The sequence below is a fragment of the Megalobrama amblycephala genome, linkage group LG2 (assembly GCF_018812025.1).
Source record: "Megalobrama amblycephala isolate DHTTF-2021 linkage group LG2, ASM1881202v1, whole genome shotgun sequence".
Lineage (NCBI taxonomy): Eukaryota > Metazoa > Chordata > Actinopteri > Cypriniformes > Xenocyprididae > Megalobrama > Megalobrama amblycephala.
The window spans coordinates 32439528-32457851 of NC_063045.1; the positions used below are offsets into that span (position 1 = coordinate 32439528).

At 35.0% G+C, this 18324-nt stretch overlaps 2 protein-coding genes across 10 annotated transcripts; one reads left to right on the forward strand and one right to left on the reverse strand.

Moving 5' to 3' along the window:
* The first annotated feature begins 9 nt into the window (after positions 1-9).
* On the forward strand, positions 10-12053 carry si:ch73-234b20.5 (uncharacterized protein LOC449923 homolog). Of its 3 annotated transcripts, XM_048171035.1 has the most exons (5): positions 10-147; positions 3302-3354; positions 4044-4174; positions 9846-10007; positions 10197-12053. In XM_048171035.1, the coding sequence occupies exons 3-5, from the start codon at positions 4172-4174 to the stop codon at positions 10338-10340; spliced, it is 309 nt and encodes a 102-aa protein (XP_048026992.1). In that variant the 5' UTR covers positions 10-147; positions 3302-3354; positions 4044-4171; the 3' UTR covers positions 10341-12053. The 3 variants fall into 3 exon arrangements, with proteins under 3 accessions (XP_048026992.1, XP_048027003.1, XP_048026984.1); XM_048171046.1 differs by lacking the exon at positions 3302-3354 and having other exon boundaries at positions 18-147; XM_048171027.1 differs by lacking the exons at positions 10-147; positions 3302-3354 and having other exon boundaries at positions 3938-4174.
* hnrnpd (heterogeneous nuclear ribonucleoprotein D) lies at positions 11867-18191 on the reverse strand. 7 transcript variants are annotated; one of them, XR_007181934.1, is made up of 9 exons: positions 17801-18191; positions 17026-17194; positions 16778-16939; positions 16563-16694; positions 15710-15806; positions 14320-14475; positions 13586-13680; positions 13161-13262; positions 11867-12346 (listed from the first exon to the last, which is right to left on the reverse strand). XR_007181934.1 is itself a non-coding variant. In XM_048170889.1 (8 exons), the coding sequence occupies exons 1-7, from the start codon at positions 17971-17973 to the stop codon at positions 13613-13615; spliced, it is 945 nt and encodes a 314-aa protein (XP_048026846.1). In that variant the 5' UTR covers positions 17974-18191; the 3' UTR covers positions 11867-12346; positions 13586-13612. The 7 variants fall into 7 exon arrangements, 5 of the variants coding, with proteins under 5 accessions (XP_048026846.1, XP_048026854.1, XP_048026822.1 ...); XR_007181933.1 differs by having other exon boundaries at positions 13161-13680; XM_048170889.1 differs by lacking the exon at positions 13161-13262 and having other exon boundaries at positions 14332-14475.
* Positions 18192-18324: the final 133 nt, after the last annotated feature.

The window sequence follows — 18324 nt, forward strand, 5'->3', positions numbered from 1 at the left end:
TAGTTATAAAAAGCGTCCTAAATGATAGTGAATTAAAAACGGTTTGACGAGTTATCAGCGGGAACTTCGTGCTGACTTGATGCCTGATGTTCTTAAAGCGGCAAATAGTGACTCTCTCCTGAAATTCACTTGTAGACCTCGCAAGCGGTTAGTGCAGTCAGAAAATGGGATGGGTGTTAGCTGCCCTGACATTATCTCTAATTGAGGGTTAATGTTTGTAAATCAATAACTGTGCTGTTTTAACTCTTTATAGTGTGTTTTCGATTCTGTGGTTTTTTTTTTTTTTCAAGGAAACATTGTTGTCACATTTTTCCTGTTACTTTTCTCAGCGCTGACCAGATTAGACCAAACACAGTCGATTGTGATTAACAGAATATGGAGTTATTTTATCACTTTATAAAGATTTCTAAAGCATATTTCTATTTGTATGTTATGTACCAATCATTGGAATCAAGAGATTTAAGATGTAATTTCAGTTTTTAGTCAATAAATGTCTCAAATAAGACCGAAAACGTCCTGAAATTAGAATGCATCTTAATGGAGGATTCGGCTTTGTGAGCCTCAGCGCGCGCCGTGGAGGTAGTGGGAGAGATTTACTCTCGTAGAAGGGAAAAATATCACAAGTATATGCCGCTTTAATGTATAACCACTGCTATAAGCCATACGCGCATAAAAAGGCGTCTACGTGGCACCTGAAAAAACACGGTGCGTGAAAGTTTGAAAACAGCATTTGCAACTAATATAATATTAATTATAATATTTGTCCAACTAATCCTAAAGTTTGGCCACTAATTGTAAAACAAAACAATGCTACTGTAATGCTACAATGCAAATGTAGATGAAAGCAATCAGATATAGGCCATCCTATTTAATCACATTACTATATATATATAAGTGTGTATAAGAAATTATGGTTTCCACACAAATATGAACAGCACAACTATTTTCAACATTGATAATAATCAGAAATGTTTCATTATATTAGAATGATTTCTGAAGGATCATGTGACACTGAAGACTGGAGTAATGATGCTGAAAATTCAGCATTGATCACAGGAATAAATTACATTTTACAATATATTGCAATAGAAAACAGTTATTTTAAATTATAATAATATTTCACATTATTATTGTTTTTTACTGTATTTTAATCAAATAAATAAATGAATGCAGCCTTAAAATTCCTTTCAAAAACATTTAAAAATCTCACTGACCCAAACTTTTGAACAGTAGGCCTAGTGTATATTGTTATTATGACAACTTATTTGTACAGTGTCTTTCCTTTCTGTTATCCATAAGGTCTTCTTGATAGAAAACACAGCTGACCAAAATTATTACTTGTTTAATATTTAACAGTGAAGTCAAGTCATCTGCTAAGGTTAAAGTCCCAAGGAATGATTATAAATCTATAAACAACTGAAGCTGCTTATGATACATTAACCTTCTGGTGCTGTCTGGTCAGTTTTGCAAATTTTATGGGGGTTTGTTTGTTTGTTTGTTTGTTTTTAGAAATATTTACTTCATCATTTTGACACTTGCTATGTGGGCATGAAAAAAAAAATAGACATGATTCGAATGGTCCTGAAAAAAATTGTCACACTTGTACTGTTTGTGGTCAAAAATTACCACATTGGAAATGAATGGGTAGCAAATTTCCCAAACAAAATCTTACTGAAAGCTCATTTTTTGAGACATAAGGCTCAAATTTGGAACACAACTTTTAGTTTTTTGATTTTCTCACAGTTTTAGAATAAAACATGTTTTGAAAAATATATATTTCATATAAAATTTAAAAATAGTGTTTTTATTTTTTTAATAATTTTTTTATATTAGTGGTTTTTATTTATTTATTTTTATTATTATATATATATATATATATATATATATATATATATATATATATATATATATATATATATATATATATATATTTATTTATTTATTTTTAACTTCAGCAATAATTTGCCAAGTGTCTTTTCTTTAAAAAAAGAAACCAAACTTAAGTATGTGCTCCAAAGCATTCAAGATTTATGACAATTTAAGTTGGAAATTTCATTTTTAGGTCTATGCTCAAAAAGTGATTAACAGGTAATTAAATGGATCATAACTATTCCATAAATATAATTTAGTACCATAAAATCCCCCTAAAAATATTAAATAAAAAACATTGTTAAACTAAAATATAGTGCACTCATTTCATTGAAATAAAATGAAAAATTCTGACTTTTTTTAGCAGCACCAGAGGGTTAAAACCAAAAGTACTCACAGTGATGGTAACCAAAAACAAATCATAAATAAAAAACTTTCTAAGGCATAATTGGATTTAAGGGAATACATAAATCCCTCTGGTGTTCCTACCAGTCAAATTGGCCGAACACTTCAAATGTAACTTCTTCTTTTTCAGTCAAATCAATGTAATATATTTTTGTTCAATAATATATATATATATATATATATATATATATATATATATATATATATATATATATATATATTAAAATTATTTTGAATTAATCCCTTCATTGCTGCATGCTTTTTTCTGCTTCATGGCTGATTTGTAGATTGTACCTCAAAACATTCTCAATATTTTCAGATTTTTTTCTATTTATTTCCCATTCATTTTTATGATGGGAAATAAATAGAAAAAGACGTTGATGAGACGTACAAGTGTGAATAATTTTTAGGGCCATTTAACCTTTTTCAATCATGTCACCTTTGTGTGTGTGTGTGTGTGTGTGTGTGTGTGTGTGTGTGTGTGTGTGTGTGTGTGTAGCCAAATCTTAATCCAGCACTCCTAAATATAATTATGCCATCTCTAAATTATCATTTTTATCAAATGTTTTGGAGAAGGTTGTGTTTAACCAGCTTTCTTCATTTTTACAGGACAGTGGTATTTTTGATCAATATCAGTCTGACTTTAGATCACGGCATTGCACAGAGTCTGCGTTGCTCAAAGTATTATATGATCTATTGCTTTCTTTCGACTCTTGTAATTGTGCTGTTCTAATTTTGCTCGATCTAGCGTGGCGTTCAACACTCTTGATCATGGCATTCTTTTAAAGCCTTTAGAGCTTATTAAGATCCAGGGTTGTGCTTTAAATTGATTTGCTTCATATTTAAAGGATTGAACCTTTTCTGTAGGGACTGGCCGCTATTCATCGTCTCATGCACTTTCATGCATTTTTTATGGGGTTCCACAGGGCTCAATTTTGGGTCCTGTTTCATTTTCTTCGTAATGAGATATTGTAAATAAATAAATAAATAAATAAATAAAACTTGAACATAACTTTTTTTTTTTCAGTGAAAAGTGACTGAGAGCACCAGAGGGTTAAGAAACATAATGATGACCTACAGGTATACCATAAGATATTTTGGTAACACTTCATTTTAGGGTCTTTTAACTAGTTGCTTATTAGCATGCATATAACTAGAATATTGGCTGTTTATTAGTAATTAGTAAGCACATATTAATGCCTTATTCTCCATGACCATATATTCTACATTCTAAATCCTACCCAATACCTAAACTTAACTACTACCTAACTAACTATTAATAAGCAGTAAATTAGGAGTTTATTGAGGGAAAAGATGCAGTTAATAGTGAATACATGTCCCCTATACTAAAGTGCTACCGATATTTTCATGCAGCTCATTATGTTCTCCAGAAAAGTCATAAAATGATGCAATTCTGAATTTATAATCAAGTTTTAAAAAGATGAGATTCTCAGATAGATCTATAAAGAACTAACAAACAGCAGGTCTGATACCTACTTTCCAAAACACATGCTTAGCAAAACCAGCCATACCAAACTCTGCACTACTTTTGTAAACAAACCTGATCAGAAAGAGCTGCTCTTTGCGCAGTCTAGTGTATATAAGCAGAGGCTCACAGCAGATAGTGGGCTGGGCCAGTGTGAGGAGGAGTCAGGAGGAAGTGTCGTGCTTGGGCTGCTGGTTAATGTGCAATCTGTCTGGGAGGGGAAGCTCTGTTTGCAAATGAGTTCTGTAATGTTTCATCCTGTTCTTTTGTACTTGTGTTGTAGCTCACGGGAATGAGAAGTTTCCTCTAGAAGTCATACCCTTTAAGCTATGCTTGCAGTCTTAGTCTGAACTTTTGAAAACCCTCGGCAGTTACAGTTGACATTTGAGGAAGTATCACAAAAGTACCAGAATGGTAAGTACACTAAAAAGCCTTGGCTGTTTGTTAGTTAAATGTTTATTTAAATGGTTATTTGTTCAAGGGTTTGACCAACCTGTTGAGATGATGTGTGTGTTCCACGGGATATTAAGTACATATAAACAAGTATGACTTCAAAGAAGATTAACCCATGAAATTGAATATTTAAGTGTTTATAGTGGACAGAATATGACGACATTATCATTATATGACGATCTTTGGACTGAATATAATTGTCAGTAAGGAAGTCAGTGGCGTCCATGAAGGAAATCCTAGATGGAACAGAAAAGTCAATCATGATATTCTGTCTAATTCAAATTATTATATTACTTTCTATTACTTTTATTAATATTACTACTTTCAGTACCATGTTAACTAATGTTTATCAAAATAATCATTTTGTTTTAAATGATTTGCACTGTTATACTACTAGCTCTATCTATCTATCTATCTATCTATCTATCTATCTATCTATCTATCTATCTATCTATCTATCTATCTATCTATCTATCTATCTATCTATCTATCTATCTATCTATCTATCATATGTCTCTCTTTCAAACAAGGCTTTGTCAAACCAACATTCAAATTGCTTTGCTTTTCTGGTTAATATATATTAACCAGAAAAGTTTTGAAAAATGGCAAGGTTTCGATATTAATGAAAACGTAATATATACATACAACCTTGACATTTTTCAAAACTCCAGACACAAAACTCACATCCGACAATCAAAATGCACATTTTTCCCAATTGCATGAGCCTAAGTTAATTTGTTCACTGAACTAAAATCACCTGTTCAGAATAACACAGCATTACATTACTGTATTACTATTTCAAAATGCAATTCACATTTCACACATTACATCTGAGATAACTATCTGTTCATTACAATGCTCTCACTATCAATATGCAACTGCTCAGATTCACTGTTGCTTTGCTCTCAATGTACAGTTTTCTGGAAACGGGCAAACAATGTTCTGATTAGATCATATAATTTTCAGGATAACAAGATCCACTTACTCAAATTACCATGGAACATGAACCAATTGGGTGACATTATCCCTGGATGTAATATTTCAACATTTTTAAATTATACAATACTGTAGTATTGTTGTTGTTGTTTGCTTTGTTTGTTTTGTTTTTACAGTGATGTTTTTACATATTTCATGATAAATTAATTATTTTAACCAATAATTCTGCAACTGCAAGTTGATTTTACCAAGTACAACATGTTCCTGGACCAACAACCTTACTGATCCTGGAACAACAAACCAATCAACCAATCAGATTTGAGGGACAAGTTTACAGTTTATCTCAAGTTTAGGCTTACAACCAGGGTTAGGTGTTTCTACATCAGTGTTATTCACTTATCATTTAGGGATACGTTAGGGTTAGGGTTAGGTGTAGTGATAGGAACAATGTTTTTGGATAGGAATCTCGTTTCAGGATCAACAAAAGATGTTGATCCAGGAATACGTCTTATTTGGCGAAATAGATCCCTAGGGTCCTTGACTCAGTTTTCCTCAATCACTTTGGCACAGTCGAAACAGTCTCTTAACATTCTCTAAACTGTAAGCTCAGTTGTCACAACCGTTTGCTGGAACATCAGAATTCTATTACATATCTGCAAAACATAGTAACTCACCCAAAACATTTAATTCATGCTTCAAAACCTAGTTAGTGTGTCAGTAAATTGGCCAATGGCACCAAAATAAAAAGTGTTTTTATCATCGTGTGAGCCACACTTGACAAAATGTTTAGATGTTTTTTCACCATGAAATATTTTTTATACAAATTTCGTGGTTTTTATTTATTTATTTTTTTTTTTTTTACTTTTTTGTCATTCATACATTCACATTCAAATTGGAATGATGGTAAACTCTGTGCAATTCTTTAGTAAAGCTGCAAGCAGCGATGAAAGGGCCCTCACACCCGGGCTCACCGCCACCTGGTGGCCTTAGGAAAACTGTGAACAGTGGGCAATAATCATTTAAGCGGATAAACAGAGGAGAAATATGGCATTTTGATGCATGTTCCTGTTGCCAGCAGGTGGCGCTTTGACTGTAACTGAATATTGCCATGTAGATGTCTTCTGACTAGGACTATTATCAAACATGTGAGGTTTGGAGCAGATCGAACATTGTATGCCTGAGTTACAACAACTTCCTGTTTCATGGCGTTAATCGCATACATTAGCACTTAGCCAAGTGTTGCATGATTTAACGTGTTTCTAGTATGTTTGGTACTTCATGGCATATACAAATGTGTTTCTGGGAGTGAATTACAGTGCAAGCATGCCGTTTCCTGTCGCCATCAGGTGGCGCTATGACTAACTGAATATTGGCATTAGATGTCTTTAGGCCAGGACTCTTCTCAAACATGTGAAGTTTGGGGCAGATTTGACACTGTATGCCTGAGTTACAACAGTTTCCTCTTTCATGGTGAAACATCAGACTTTGTCAGGCCGCCACAGACACGCCCTTCAGTGAAAACTCTAGATCTTCGCAAGTTAACATGGCTAAGGCCTTAAGATTAGACTGACCAAATATGATGTTGATCTGGTTAAATCTATACAAGGAGTTAATCATAGTGTAAAACATGTCATTTCCTGTTGCCCTCAGGTGGCGCTATGACTGTAACAAAATATTGTAATGTAGATGTCTTCAGGCCAGGACTCTAATAAAACGTGAAGTTTGGAGCAGATCAGACGCTGCATGCCCGAGTTACAACAACACACCCTTCAGTGAAAACTCTAGATCTTCGCAATTTAACGTCGCAAAAGCCTTTAGATTAGACTGACCAAATATGACATTGATCTGATTAAATCTCTAGGAGTTTGTTAAAATACAACGTCTGGAAATGGCAAAAACTGCAAAAATTTTGCAGAGAAAATTCAAAATATCTCACTTCCTGTTGGGTTTACAGATTTTGCACCAGATTTTGTAGGTATTGGGCTGTTACATGTGTGTACCGAATTTCATACTTGTATGTGAAACTGTAACTTTCCCAGCCCAATTCCGGACTCCAATTCCCATAATCCTCCCTCCCAGTCACCTGCACACACTTCACACTAATCACCACACCCAGCTGCAGCACATTAACCGGACTATATAAGACTCTTATTCACCACACTTCATTGCGAGGTCTTGTTAACTTATGTTACATTTCTGAGCGTTCATTCTTGTTTGCCTGCCTGTTTTTGATCCTGTCTGTTCCCTGTATATGATACTACGCTGCCTACCCTTTGGACCTTTTGCTCTGTTTTTGGATTTACGATTGTTATCTGCCAGCCCTGACCCATTGCCTGTTCCTCGACTACGATTCTGCCTGCTCTCTGCCATACCTGTTTGACCATGAGTTTTGCTAATAAAAGCTTGCAGATGGATCTTACCATGAGTCCCGCTTCGTTACAGAAACATAACGCGAAGGCGGCTTATTTGAAATTTTATAGGTGGCGCTTTCGAGCCATTTTGCCACACCTAATTCTGAAACCCATATCAGACGTAAATTTTCACCACTTCTAACGCATAAGCTGAGTTTCATGAGTTTTTGAGCATGTTTAGGCCCTCAAAAATGTGAATCGTTTCAGAGAAGAAGAAGAATTGACTGAGCAATCACACCATCGGTGCTCGGGCCCTAATTATATTGAAATATAAAATCTTAGCAGAATATTTACAATGAAATTACAGTGTTTTTACAATCGCTAGGACCCATTTCTCAATACTCTAGTCACTTTTTCAAAACTCTTCACACAGTGAGCACAACAGAAATCTATGTGGGCTAAACTGTGGCTCATTTATCATTGCTTTGGCACAAAATACATTCAATGACTTCATCTTTCAAATTACATTAATTCTTTTCTCACTTAGACACAACAAACGGCAAAACTCGGTCTACCTACAGGCCAGTTTGCACATGCTTACATACTGTTTTCAAAACTTAAACTTAAGTTCAAAACAATAACATAATACAAAACTGAGTAAGACAGAAATATGCTACATTTCTACAGTAAATGATATCAATTACTATCAAAGCAGTTAGATGAACATACACAAGCCCAAGTCTTTCAATTTCATTATCATCCATTCAAAGGGGAAAACTTTAATAATAAGTTTGTACTGTTATGTAAACATCATGTAACATAAACTGCAGTGAATTATAAACAATAGAGAGTGTTATTCTTGTTTTGTTAAGAAATTTTACAAAAGAAAACATTGTATAATGCTACCTGATGCTAGTGTTTTTTAGGTCAGTGTTTTATGACTGACAAAGTGTGTTTGTCAGGTGAAACCTTTGCTAGTGAAAGTATGAGTTGATTTGAGACATGAATGAAGTGTTTTGGTGCATTTTGAATGTGAAATTAACTCCTGTGCCAAGATGAAAGTTGGTTAGGAGAACTGTGTGAAGAGTTTTGAAAAAGTGGCCTAAGTATTGAGAAATGTGTCCCAGTGATTGTAAAAAAACTGTAAATAATATTTATTCCAAACATAACTAATTGCAATTTCAGCTTAAAATGTCCTATTTTTAGTCTCTATTGCAGTAGTCATTTTTTCAGTCATCTTTTAGTAAAATGGCTTCTGAATGATTTTGTTCGGAAACATGGATCAAGGAAAGATACATCAGTGGGGAAAGAAGAGTGGCAGAGAGAGGGAGGACTAGAGCCCAGTACTGTACATCCATCTATTTTATAAATTTTCCAAAGCGCCTGTCCTATGTTGGGCTGTGGAGCCTTTCGTAGGCAGGAAAACACCCTGGACAGATAGCCAGTCCATCACAGAGACGACACACACACACATTCATATTCATATTCACACCACTTACAGTCTCCAGTTTACTTGTCCTGTATGTCTCTAGATTGTGGGATAAACTGGAGCACCCAAAGAAAATCAATGCCAACACAGAGAGAACATACAAACTCCACACAGAAAGGCTCAGCTGTGACTTCAATAGCCTATTACACATATGGGATTACAATGTAACTTTGTGAATGAGAATAATTGCCAGTGTTACGGTGGAACAAACTTATTTTGAGACATATATGAAGTGTTTTGTTGGACTGAGTGAGTTTTGGAGGCGAGATTAACTGTTTGGCCAAGATTCATGTTGGTAGTGTTGACTGTGTAAAGAGTTTTGAAAATGTGGCTTCAGTATTGAACAATGCTTGTTAGCAATTGAACAAACAAACAAACAAACAAAAAAACTGTAAATCAATTAGAAATTAAAATCTGATGTGAACAAGAAACTAATTGTTCAGAGATCTGAACTTATTGTTTTGAGAGAAAAAAAGTCTAATTTGAGAAGTGAGCCAAAGCGATTGAGAAAAACTGTAACACCAAAAAAATTCTATATAAGGAGAAATGTCTTAAATGACTGCATAATACTTTCATGTTTAACCGATTATTTCAATTTTTTCTAGTGATAAAGTATGTTTACAAGCTGTTTAATTCATAAAATTTAGTAAAAATTAAAACACAATTAATAAAATCATGGGAACCCCTGAAAGGTTCTACATATGAAGCGCCTGACGGAACCCTTTATGCTTAAGAGTGGAACACCTGGGGCAGTTTTGGCCCAAGCCTGGGTTCATTTCTGAACCTGTCGTACACTTGAGAGTATTGTTATGCTGGGCCCAGCTGTTAACTCTCATGTTTTCTCTTAATAATGTAGGCTGACTACAACACCGAACCATCAGCACCTAGCAAACTCAGTGAAGTTCAGGATCAAGTCAATGATGTTAAAGTGATTCTCAAAGACAACATCAACAAAGTTCTGGAGAGAGGAGAGAGGTTAGACGACCTGATCGGCAAAACAGATGATCTACAAGCTACGGTAAAGCCTTTGAGACCCATCAAGGCTAAACTTATAACAATATATAACATTTCTTGGTAATGGTGATCTTTTATAAGACCTCAAAAGAACATAAGTGAATTAAACATGATGCCAGTTGATCAAACCAGTCACAAAATATCTTTCTTTTGTAAATTATAATTGTTTCTGTAATCATCTGTCCTTGCCTAGGCTGACTCATTTCAAAAGACGTCCACGCGTGTTGCCAGAAAGATGTGGTGGAGAAACACCAAGATGATGATTATAATTGGTGTGGTAGTGCTTGCCATCATCGTGTTGATCATTTTGTTAGCTACGAATGTGATTCCCACATAAATACAAACAGTTTCATAGCAAAAAAAAAAAAAAAAAAAAAATGATGCATTTCAATAATTTGTATTCCTACAGGCACACACATTAATTACTTTTTTTTTATTAATACTATAACCTGGATAAGTAACTATGTAACTGCTTGGATTTATGTATAGATAAATTGCTGTTTTTGTTATAATGACATTTCATATGATATTTTATATAAATCTGGGACGAATGTGTCTGGGATTCTATAGATATGCATTGTTTTTTTAAGGTATTATAATAATATTATGGGACTAAATACAGGATAAGCCATTGTAACTGTAAATGTTTTAGGATTTATTTACTTTGAGAGTAACCTCTGTGCTTGATATGTTCATCCCAAAGACATCAAAAACTTTTCAATTACATTTAATTAAAATAATAATAATAAAAGATTTAATAAACTGCATACCTCCAGTAGACCTTCAAGTCTTCAGAATAGCTTAAATGTTGTAATATGTTATATGACAATGACTCATATGATTCCTGGAATGTCTCTGCATGCTTTAACTACTGTGAAACCACTTTGTACACTCATGACACTGATTATATACCTAGACAAAGTACATGTTCTGGACTGGGTTTAGTTTTTTGACATCTTTAAGTTTAAATTCAAACTCCTACAATGTATCTGTCAATGTCTTTGTCAAAAGGATATATGACCCTATACATATTAGGTGCATCCCAATTCGCATACTTATGCACTATTCTATGCAGTTTTGTAGTATAAATAGCCTGATTAGTGTGTTGTTCACTAGCCTGACTTCGTCATACTCATATTCTAGGCAGAATGAACAAAAAATGTTGTGGGCGGGGTTCGGGCTGGCACCCAGGCTAGTTGTTCACACTGAAAATTCCAAATAGAATAAGTGCACTTTAAATACCCAGATGATGCATTTAACTAACCGAAGAGTAAGTGTTGGACACTTCATACACTCAACTGTCACAGCTTTAATTATGTTGTGGAGGGGGGAGGGGCTATCAGACTCAGATGAGAAAATATATGGTTGAGTACATAGTGCATAAGTACATAATGCGTCATTTGGGACACAACTAATGTGTTCTATAAAGGAAATACTGATTGGCATGTACTTCTATTGTAATATATATATATATATATTAATAATAACAAATATTTGATGCAAAAGTTAAATTACTTGGTTCCTGGAAACATTATGATGAAAGAAATTTACATTTTCAATATACTGAAAGAGAACGGGGGCTGTTAAACAACAAAATGGTCACCATAAAAGTATAGTCTACATTACTCATGTGCCTGAAGTCATTTTTAATATCGCTTCAGAGGTCTTGGAATAACACACAAGTCATACGGACTACTTTTATGACGCTTCTTTGTTGTTTCAGAGCTGGACTCCAGCCCCTTTCACTTTTATTACATTGAAAACAGCAGCAAGGATTCACCTTTTGTGTTCCACTGAAGGAAAAAACACAAAGCCATATGGGTGTGAAATGACACGAAGGCAAGTAAATGACGACAATCTTCATTTTTGGGTGAACTATAACTTTAATCTCTGAAGAAATAACAGGCTTAAGTTTCATACAATTTATTTCATAGTATTTTTCAATGGTTTACATGACTCTGTAGCAAAATACTGCAATATGAAATGAATATTAAATGGCCTACACTCTGTATGCACTTGTAAGCAATAAATTAATAGACCTGTATACAAATAGTTTCTAAATGATTTGGGCTCTTTATGGTTCCTTGTACTCAAAACAGAAATGTATAAGAGCTACACAGCAGGGAATACGATAATAAAACTTCACAAGCTCTAGAACAAATTAAAACGCAAAAACAAAAATTCAGGATGAAATAACACTTGAAACTTTTATGCGTGTCCATGAAAGCAATTTCAGATTTGATCTGGCGACCAAAGTGTAGTAACGTGTTGATCGACTCCATATTTAACATGTCTCGCCCTCTCGTTTTCTCCTCTTGGGGAACGTTCAATTCGCCCTTCCATCTGAAAAACAAAGAAGAAAATCTTAATTATGCTTCAGAAAGACACAAACTCATAAAATGTAAAGGAATCCCAATTCTTTAATAATTTCAATAAGGAGACAAGACGTGACTTTGAAATAGAATAATAGTTGTGAAATTAACAACTTGTGCAATAGAGCTCATAACATTTAATGCAAAACCTTGAATTGATGGCAATTAAAACACAAAAGGAAAGCATTACAAGCATAAGTTCTCATGAACAATATGACTTTTCCACGATTTCAAAAGGTTAAAAAAAGAGAATTTGTTAGATGAAATTAACACTGTTTACAGGTGAAGCTTTTTCCACCGCTGTCAGTAGAAAAATCACACAATACAAATATAAAAAAGCACTTCTCCAGCGCAGCGGCGTCCGAGTACAAACCGGCTTTTAGCTCATGGACTACAGGAAATTACAGCTACACGAGCTACAAATAAAGAAAAGCAAGCATTACAGGTAAGATTAGAAGTGCATATTAACACTGGAAAGTCCAGAGAAAGCCGTTTCCTTCAAAAAGTGAACAGTTAATTTTATTCCGGCTCTCGTCATATTTTACCATTACTTGATGGTGCCTGTAAAAAATGGCATTAAATTATAATATATCATTACATAAAACCAATCCCAAGAAGTTTTAAGAGGAAAGCAAAAACAAAAAGACAAGATAAAAGCTTGACGTGTCCTTTTTATGTTTTTTTTTTTTTTTTTTTTTTTTTTTTTTGTTGCTGTAGTTGCTGTTGCTTTTTTTGTTTTTTTTTTTTTTTTTACAATTCGTATACAGGATGTTGGAAGACCATACCAAATGGGAGCATTCGAGAGCGTACGCCTCTCGTACCCTGTCCGCATTGAGCGGGCCTGAGACAATCGGGAAGTCAGCTCATGGCCTGCAAGGAAGTCCCCGCTGGCAGGTACAAACAAGGTATATGTCAGAGTTAGGAGACAACATTCTTCGGTTTTCTTTCCTTGTAATTCCATATTTTCTGGTACCCATTTAGCAGTACTGTACCTGTTAATTTTTACAGTTACAAAATGGCAAGAAACAGCCAAAAGCCAGCTGTTACATTACTGCCAAAAGTCTCTATGTTACCACTACTGTAAAGCACTTCAGGGTGCTGTGAAACTTTAAAGAAAAACAAAAATTAAGCAATGTACATTACAAAAAGATCAAATCGTGATGATTTAGAAAACTAAAGATGCATCACCGTGAGCAACGCAACAACATACCTGCACGTTTCTGGTGGAGTTTAACCGTTAATACGGCTTGTAACTGTTTTGATGGCCGCCTCGCCTCGGGGATTTGCCGTAGCCACTCTGCTGATCTAGAGTTGGGAGCACAAAACAGAAACAACGCAAATGTCTACGGTTAAACGTGTTGGTGGTGTACGGTCGCTCCAGAAGATCTCTGAGAAAGGCACATCATAGAAAAACATTGCCATTTTGGTTTTAGAGCCAATTCTGTGATACTTGCGAGATACTTACGTTAATTGTACTGAAAATACTGTATTCTGAAAATATGGTGAGAGACAAAAATTTGTGGAGTAAATGGGTGAATGTTTGAAAACTGTTTATTTTCTTCTAAAAACGACCACTGTCCAGTGGTCGTTTTTTGCATGGCCTACAGATTTACATGTTCAGTTACTATCCAATGGATTCAAAGGCACTTTGACAAATGTGTTTTGAAGCTAAGACATCCCTTTCTATATTTAGCACCATAGTTATTATAATACATATGTACAATATAGCTTTGTGCAAGCAAGCCTTCCCTGTAAGACAAAAAGCAACTGCAGCAATGTTCTAGAGTTTTCTCTCAAAGCGTAAGGCATATATCATACAAGCATGTGCATTCTGCTCAGATAATTTAGTGCACAATTGTCATAGTCCGGGTAGAGTACCGACAATCCACGATACAATATATCCTTAGTTTTTTCATCTGTGCGTTCACAAACAGTATTACATACTGCTGTAGTCACCATATCCGTAGTAGTTGTTGTAACCCGAGTAATCATAGCCCCCGTATCCACCATAGCCTTGATTGTTGTAGCCATAGTTCCCGTAATTTCCATAACCTTGATTCCAGTAGTTTCCGTATCCCTGGTTCCAATTCTGATTGGGACCTGTAGCGGACACCAAATGTATGTCACAATTAATAAAGGCTCAGACGACTGCAACTGTATAATAATATGGATAGATGGGATTTAGGGTATCAAACATAATACAGAACACAAAATTCACATTTTGATTTACAAGAACGCAAAATTAAAATAGAAAGAAATTTGGTCAAAATGGTTACAAACTGATTTCCAGAAATACTGATAAGGTTGCCACATTTCTCTTTTCTTCGTTGTAGTTAATGAATTATTTATGGATCATACTGAAAGAACACTTCATGTTATAAAAAAGATTTGATGTTATTTTTATAGGCTTATCTGAAAGAGGTGTACATTCTGTGATCTTGTTATAGAGTGCATTAGTGCCCGCCCACTTTTTCATCAGCGCTGGAACTATCATTTCTCCCATAAGGATTTAAAAAAAGTCTTTGTTAAAGTATTATAAGCCATGAACCAATCCAATCAGCTATGAGGAGAATCACAACATTACAAATTTAATTTGAAGCAAAAATGTATTTGAAAATCGGACCAAAAGACTACAGTACAAAACTGTGTACTTAACGGCTTTACTGAGGGAAAGAACTACAATCCCATGAAGCATTGCAAACAGCATAATCAAATTAAAAACGATGGAGAATATATATATATAGAGAGAGAGAGAGAGCGAGAGTGGGAGGAGCTAATGAGATTGTTTGGGGCGTTTTGCTTGTTTCGACTCTGATTGGTGGAATTTTCTGCACAGCATCATGGGTAATGTAGTTTTTCCACCACAAAATCCACAGTTAAAGAATTATTTTAAAACTAATAATGTGGATGGCTTCCGCAAAAGCAACCTCGTGGCTAACAACAGATCCATCTTTAAAGATTTATAAGTTATTGTTCAAAATCAATTTCCCTGTGGAGAAAATGAATGGAGTTTTTACTTCCAGAACAGGACTGTTGCACTCTATTGTACTAAGTTTAGTGTAATCACTTGAGAAATCCAACATATCGCTAGTCCAAATTAATTAGATTTTGTTGTTTCTCAAGGCATTTTGAGTTTAAATTCAGGAAATTCCTTTTCCTATCATAAAAATTTAACATCCATCCAATTTCCATTCAATTTCCGATTCCATTCCAACCAACTTCTACATTCTGAACTTTAACAAGGGGTTATATGTGGCATGTTACTTATTTGGTTATTTTTGAGATCAACATAGACTGCTAGATACTGAGAGAGAATGTAAGTATCATGCCGCACCTCCTCTCCCTCTGGACCTGGAGGAGTATCCTCCTCTTCCGCCCCACTGCTGCTGCTGCTGGTACTGCTCCTTTGACATGGCCACCTTGACCTCACACTGCACACACATTCACAGATTCCACATAACTAACAGAAAGCCATTATATTCACAATAAGTCTCACAAAGGTTGTCAAAAGCATTTCACCCCAAATGCAAAAGAAAAGAGAGTACAATGCCGGCTATAACTGATATGGTAAAACCGACGACATTATAAACTGTGTTTATAATTGCTTTAGAAGCCTTGGAAGCTAAAGCTCACGATTAAGGTATGGGCCTTTACGTTTCCAACACACGCCTGAGGTGTTTTGCCAATCACAACGTACTGGGTCAGCTGGCCAATCAGAGCAATCAGGGTTTTTTTTTTTTTTTAGAAGACAGGGCTTTGTAGAAATCATCATGTTTCAAAGAGACTGGGAACAGAGGTGCTGCAATAATGTACAGTATGTGAAAAATAATGTTTTTTGAACATTAAAGCATGTTAACCTATTCTAGTAAAATAAATAAAAAATGCACTTTTAAAATAGCACCATATGATGACCCCTTTAATTAAAATGGGGGGGGGGGAACAATAATAATTTAAAAAAAAAACATGGCCACAAATTAACTTGGTTGTGGGAACAAATTCTTAATTCATGGCCACAATATCTGTTTTCCCCTCCTATCATGTGTGGGGCTCTATAATACAAAAACTATAGGGAAACACATTTGAATGACATTTTGCTTAGAAATAATGAAGCTATATAACATTTATAATTTAAGACACCGTAATTTCAAATGGCCAGATCATGTGCATTAGGATTGTTAAGACTTTACCTTACTTAAACCAATGTTGTGGTACTTCTTCTCCATAATTTTCTTTACTGGTTCCTCCTCTTTAAATGTTATGAAACAAAACCCTCGTCTTTTATTTGTTTTATTCTCCATTGGCAGCTCAATGGAGTCCACCTAGGGAAAATATAAAGATGAAATGCAAATCCTAATATATATATTTATTATGAACATCCATCAAATGTACACTTTCTCCATACCTCTCCATAGGCATCAAAGTACTCTCGGATCTTCTCTTCTGGAGTATCTGGGGAAAGACCTCCCACAAATATCTTCTTCACAGGCTCTTTGGACTTCATGGCCTTTGCTTTCTTAGGGTCAATCACTTTTCCATTCAGTTTGTGCTCCTTTTGCGTGATCACCTTTGGCAAGGATCAGATATCAAATTATGATTTAATCAGTCTAAAAAGTACATAAATACACACACAAATGCTATCTGTAAAGATACCTTTTCTACACTCTCAGCTTCTTTAAACAGAACAAAGCCAAATCCTCTAGACCGGCCTGTCAAAGGATCCAGTTTCAAGGTGCAGTCGACCACCTCTCCAAATTTGGTGAAGTAGTCCTTCAAGTCTTTCTTAGTTGTGTCCCAACTCAACCCTCCAACGAACATTTTCCTAAAAACAAAGCAACTGACGTGAGAACAGGCAGTGGCTGAGGATATTAAGGTGATTTACAGAAATCATATATTAGTTAAAAACAATTACTACTTCGTTATGTTTCAAGTCTTACTTTGCCAAGAAGCTAGTCATGTATATTTATGAATAATAATATACAATGTAACATGATAAAACTACACAACACACTAAACGCATAGCACCAATTCCATTTATTTAGAGTTTCTCGTTTGAAAAGACGCTTTTGACATTTGACAATCTTGAATTTGAAAGGCAAATGTGTTTGGAAAAATAACAAACAGCTGCATCCTCATGAATATGCGCACACGACTAATGAATATTCACAATTATACTCTGACAAATGAATATTCACGTCAGGTACACAGTTTGCACCTTAAATTTTGGCCTATAAAGCAAAATTAAGGTATTGATTCACAGAAAATTAGCTTAATTTGTACTTGTTTGAAAGAAACCCGTTAGAATAAGTCGAATAGACTCTAAAGAGTCACAAAAATTCCTGAACTAATCTATTAGAATAAGGAAATGATGTCTAAATTCGAGTTTATTTATTGCCGTCTCCATGGTGTTACAGGAGCCGAGACTCACCCTTCATCCTCCTCGTTTTTACTGGCATCTATCTTGGAGCCCTCCGCCTCTCCCTGTCCGCCCTCATCATCAGCGCCCGGCATCTGCTCTTCACCTAAACCCTCTCCATCATCATCCTCCATCTTCATCATCATCATCATCGAGTCTTCGCCCAGATTCTGCTCCTCCGACATCTTTGTTCAATTCTTGGCAAAAATGTGCGCTATTACGTCGTGTTTTCTTGAGGAAAACGTCTCAGGTTATAACCGAACCGAAATGACTGTAAATCGTGTTGAATAGTCTCAGAATCGCATTTATTTTAGCCTCTTTGCTGGATGTCGATGGCAACGGCGTCCATTCACAAAATGGCGGAGAAACGGAAGTTGAACGTAATGACGTCACCTCAAAACCGCGACGTCACTCTTGTGCACATTGGTTTTTTTGGTTTTTTTTTTTTTTTTAAGAAATCATAGATCCCGTATATTATAAACCTCTTGTATGTATGTATATCATTTAATTAGTCTGTACATCCCCAACAACGTGAA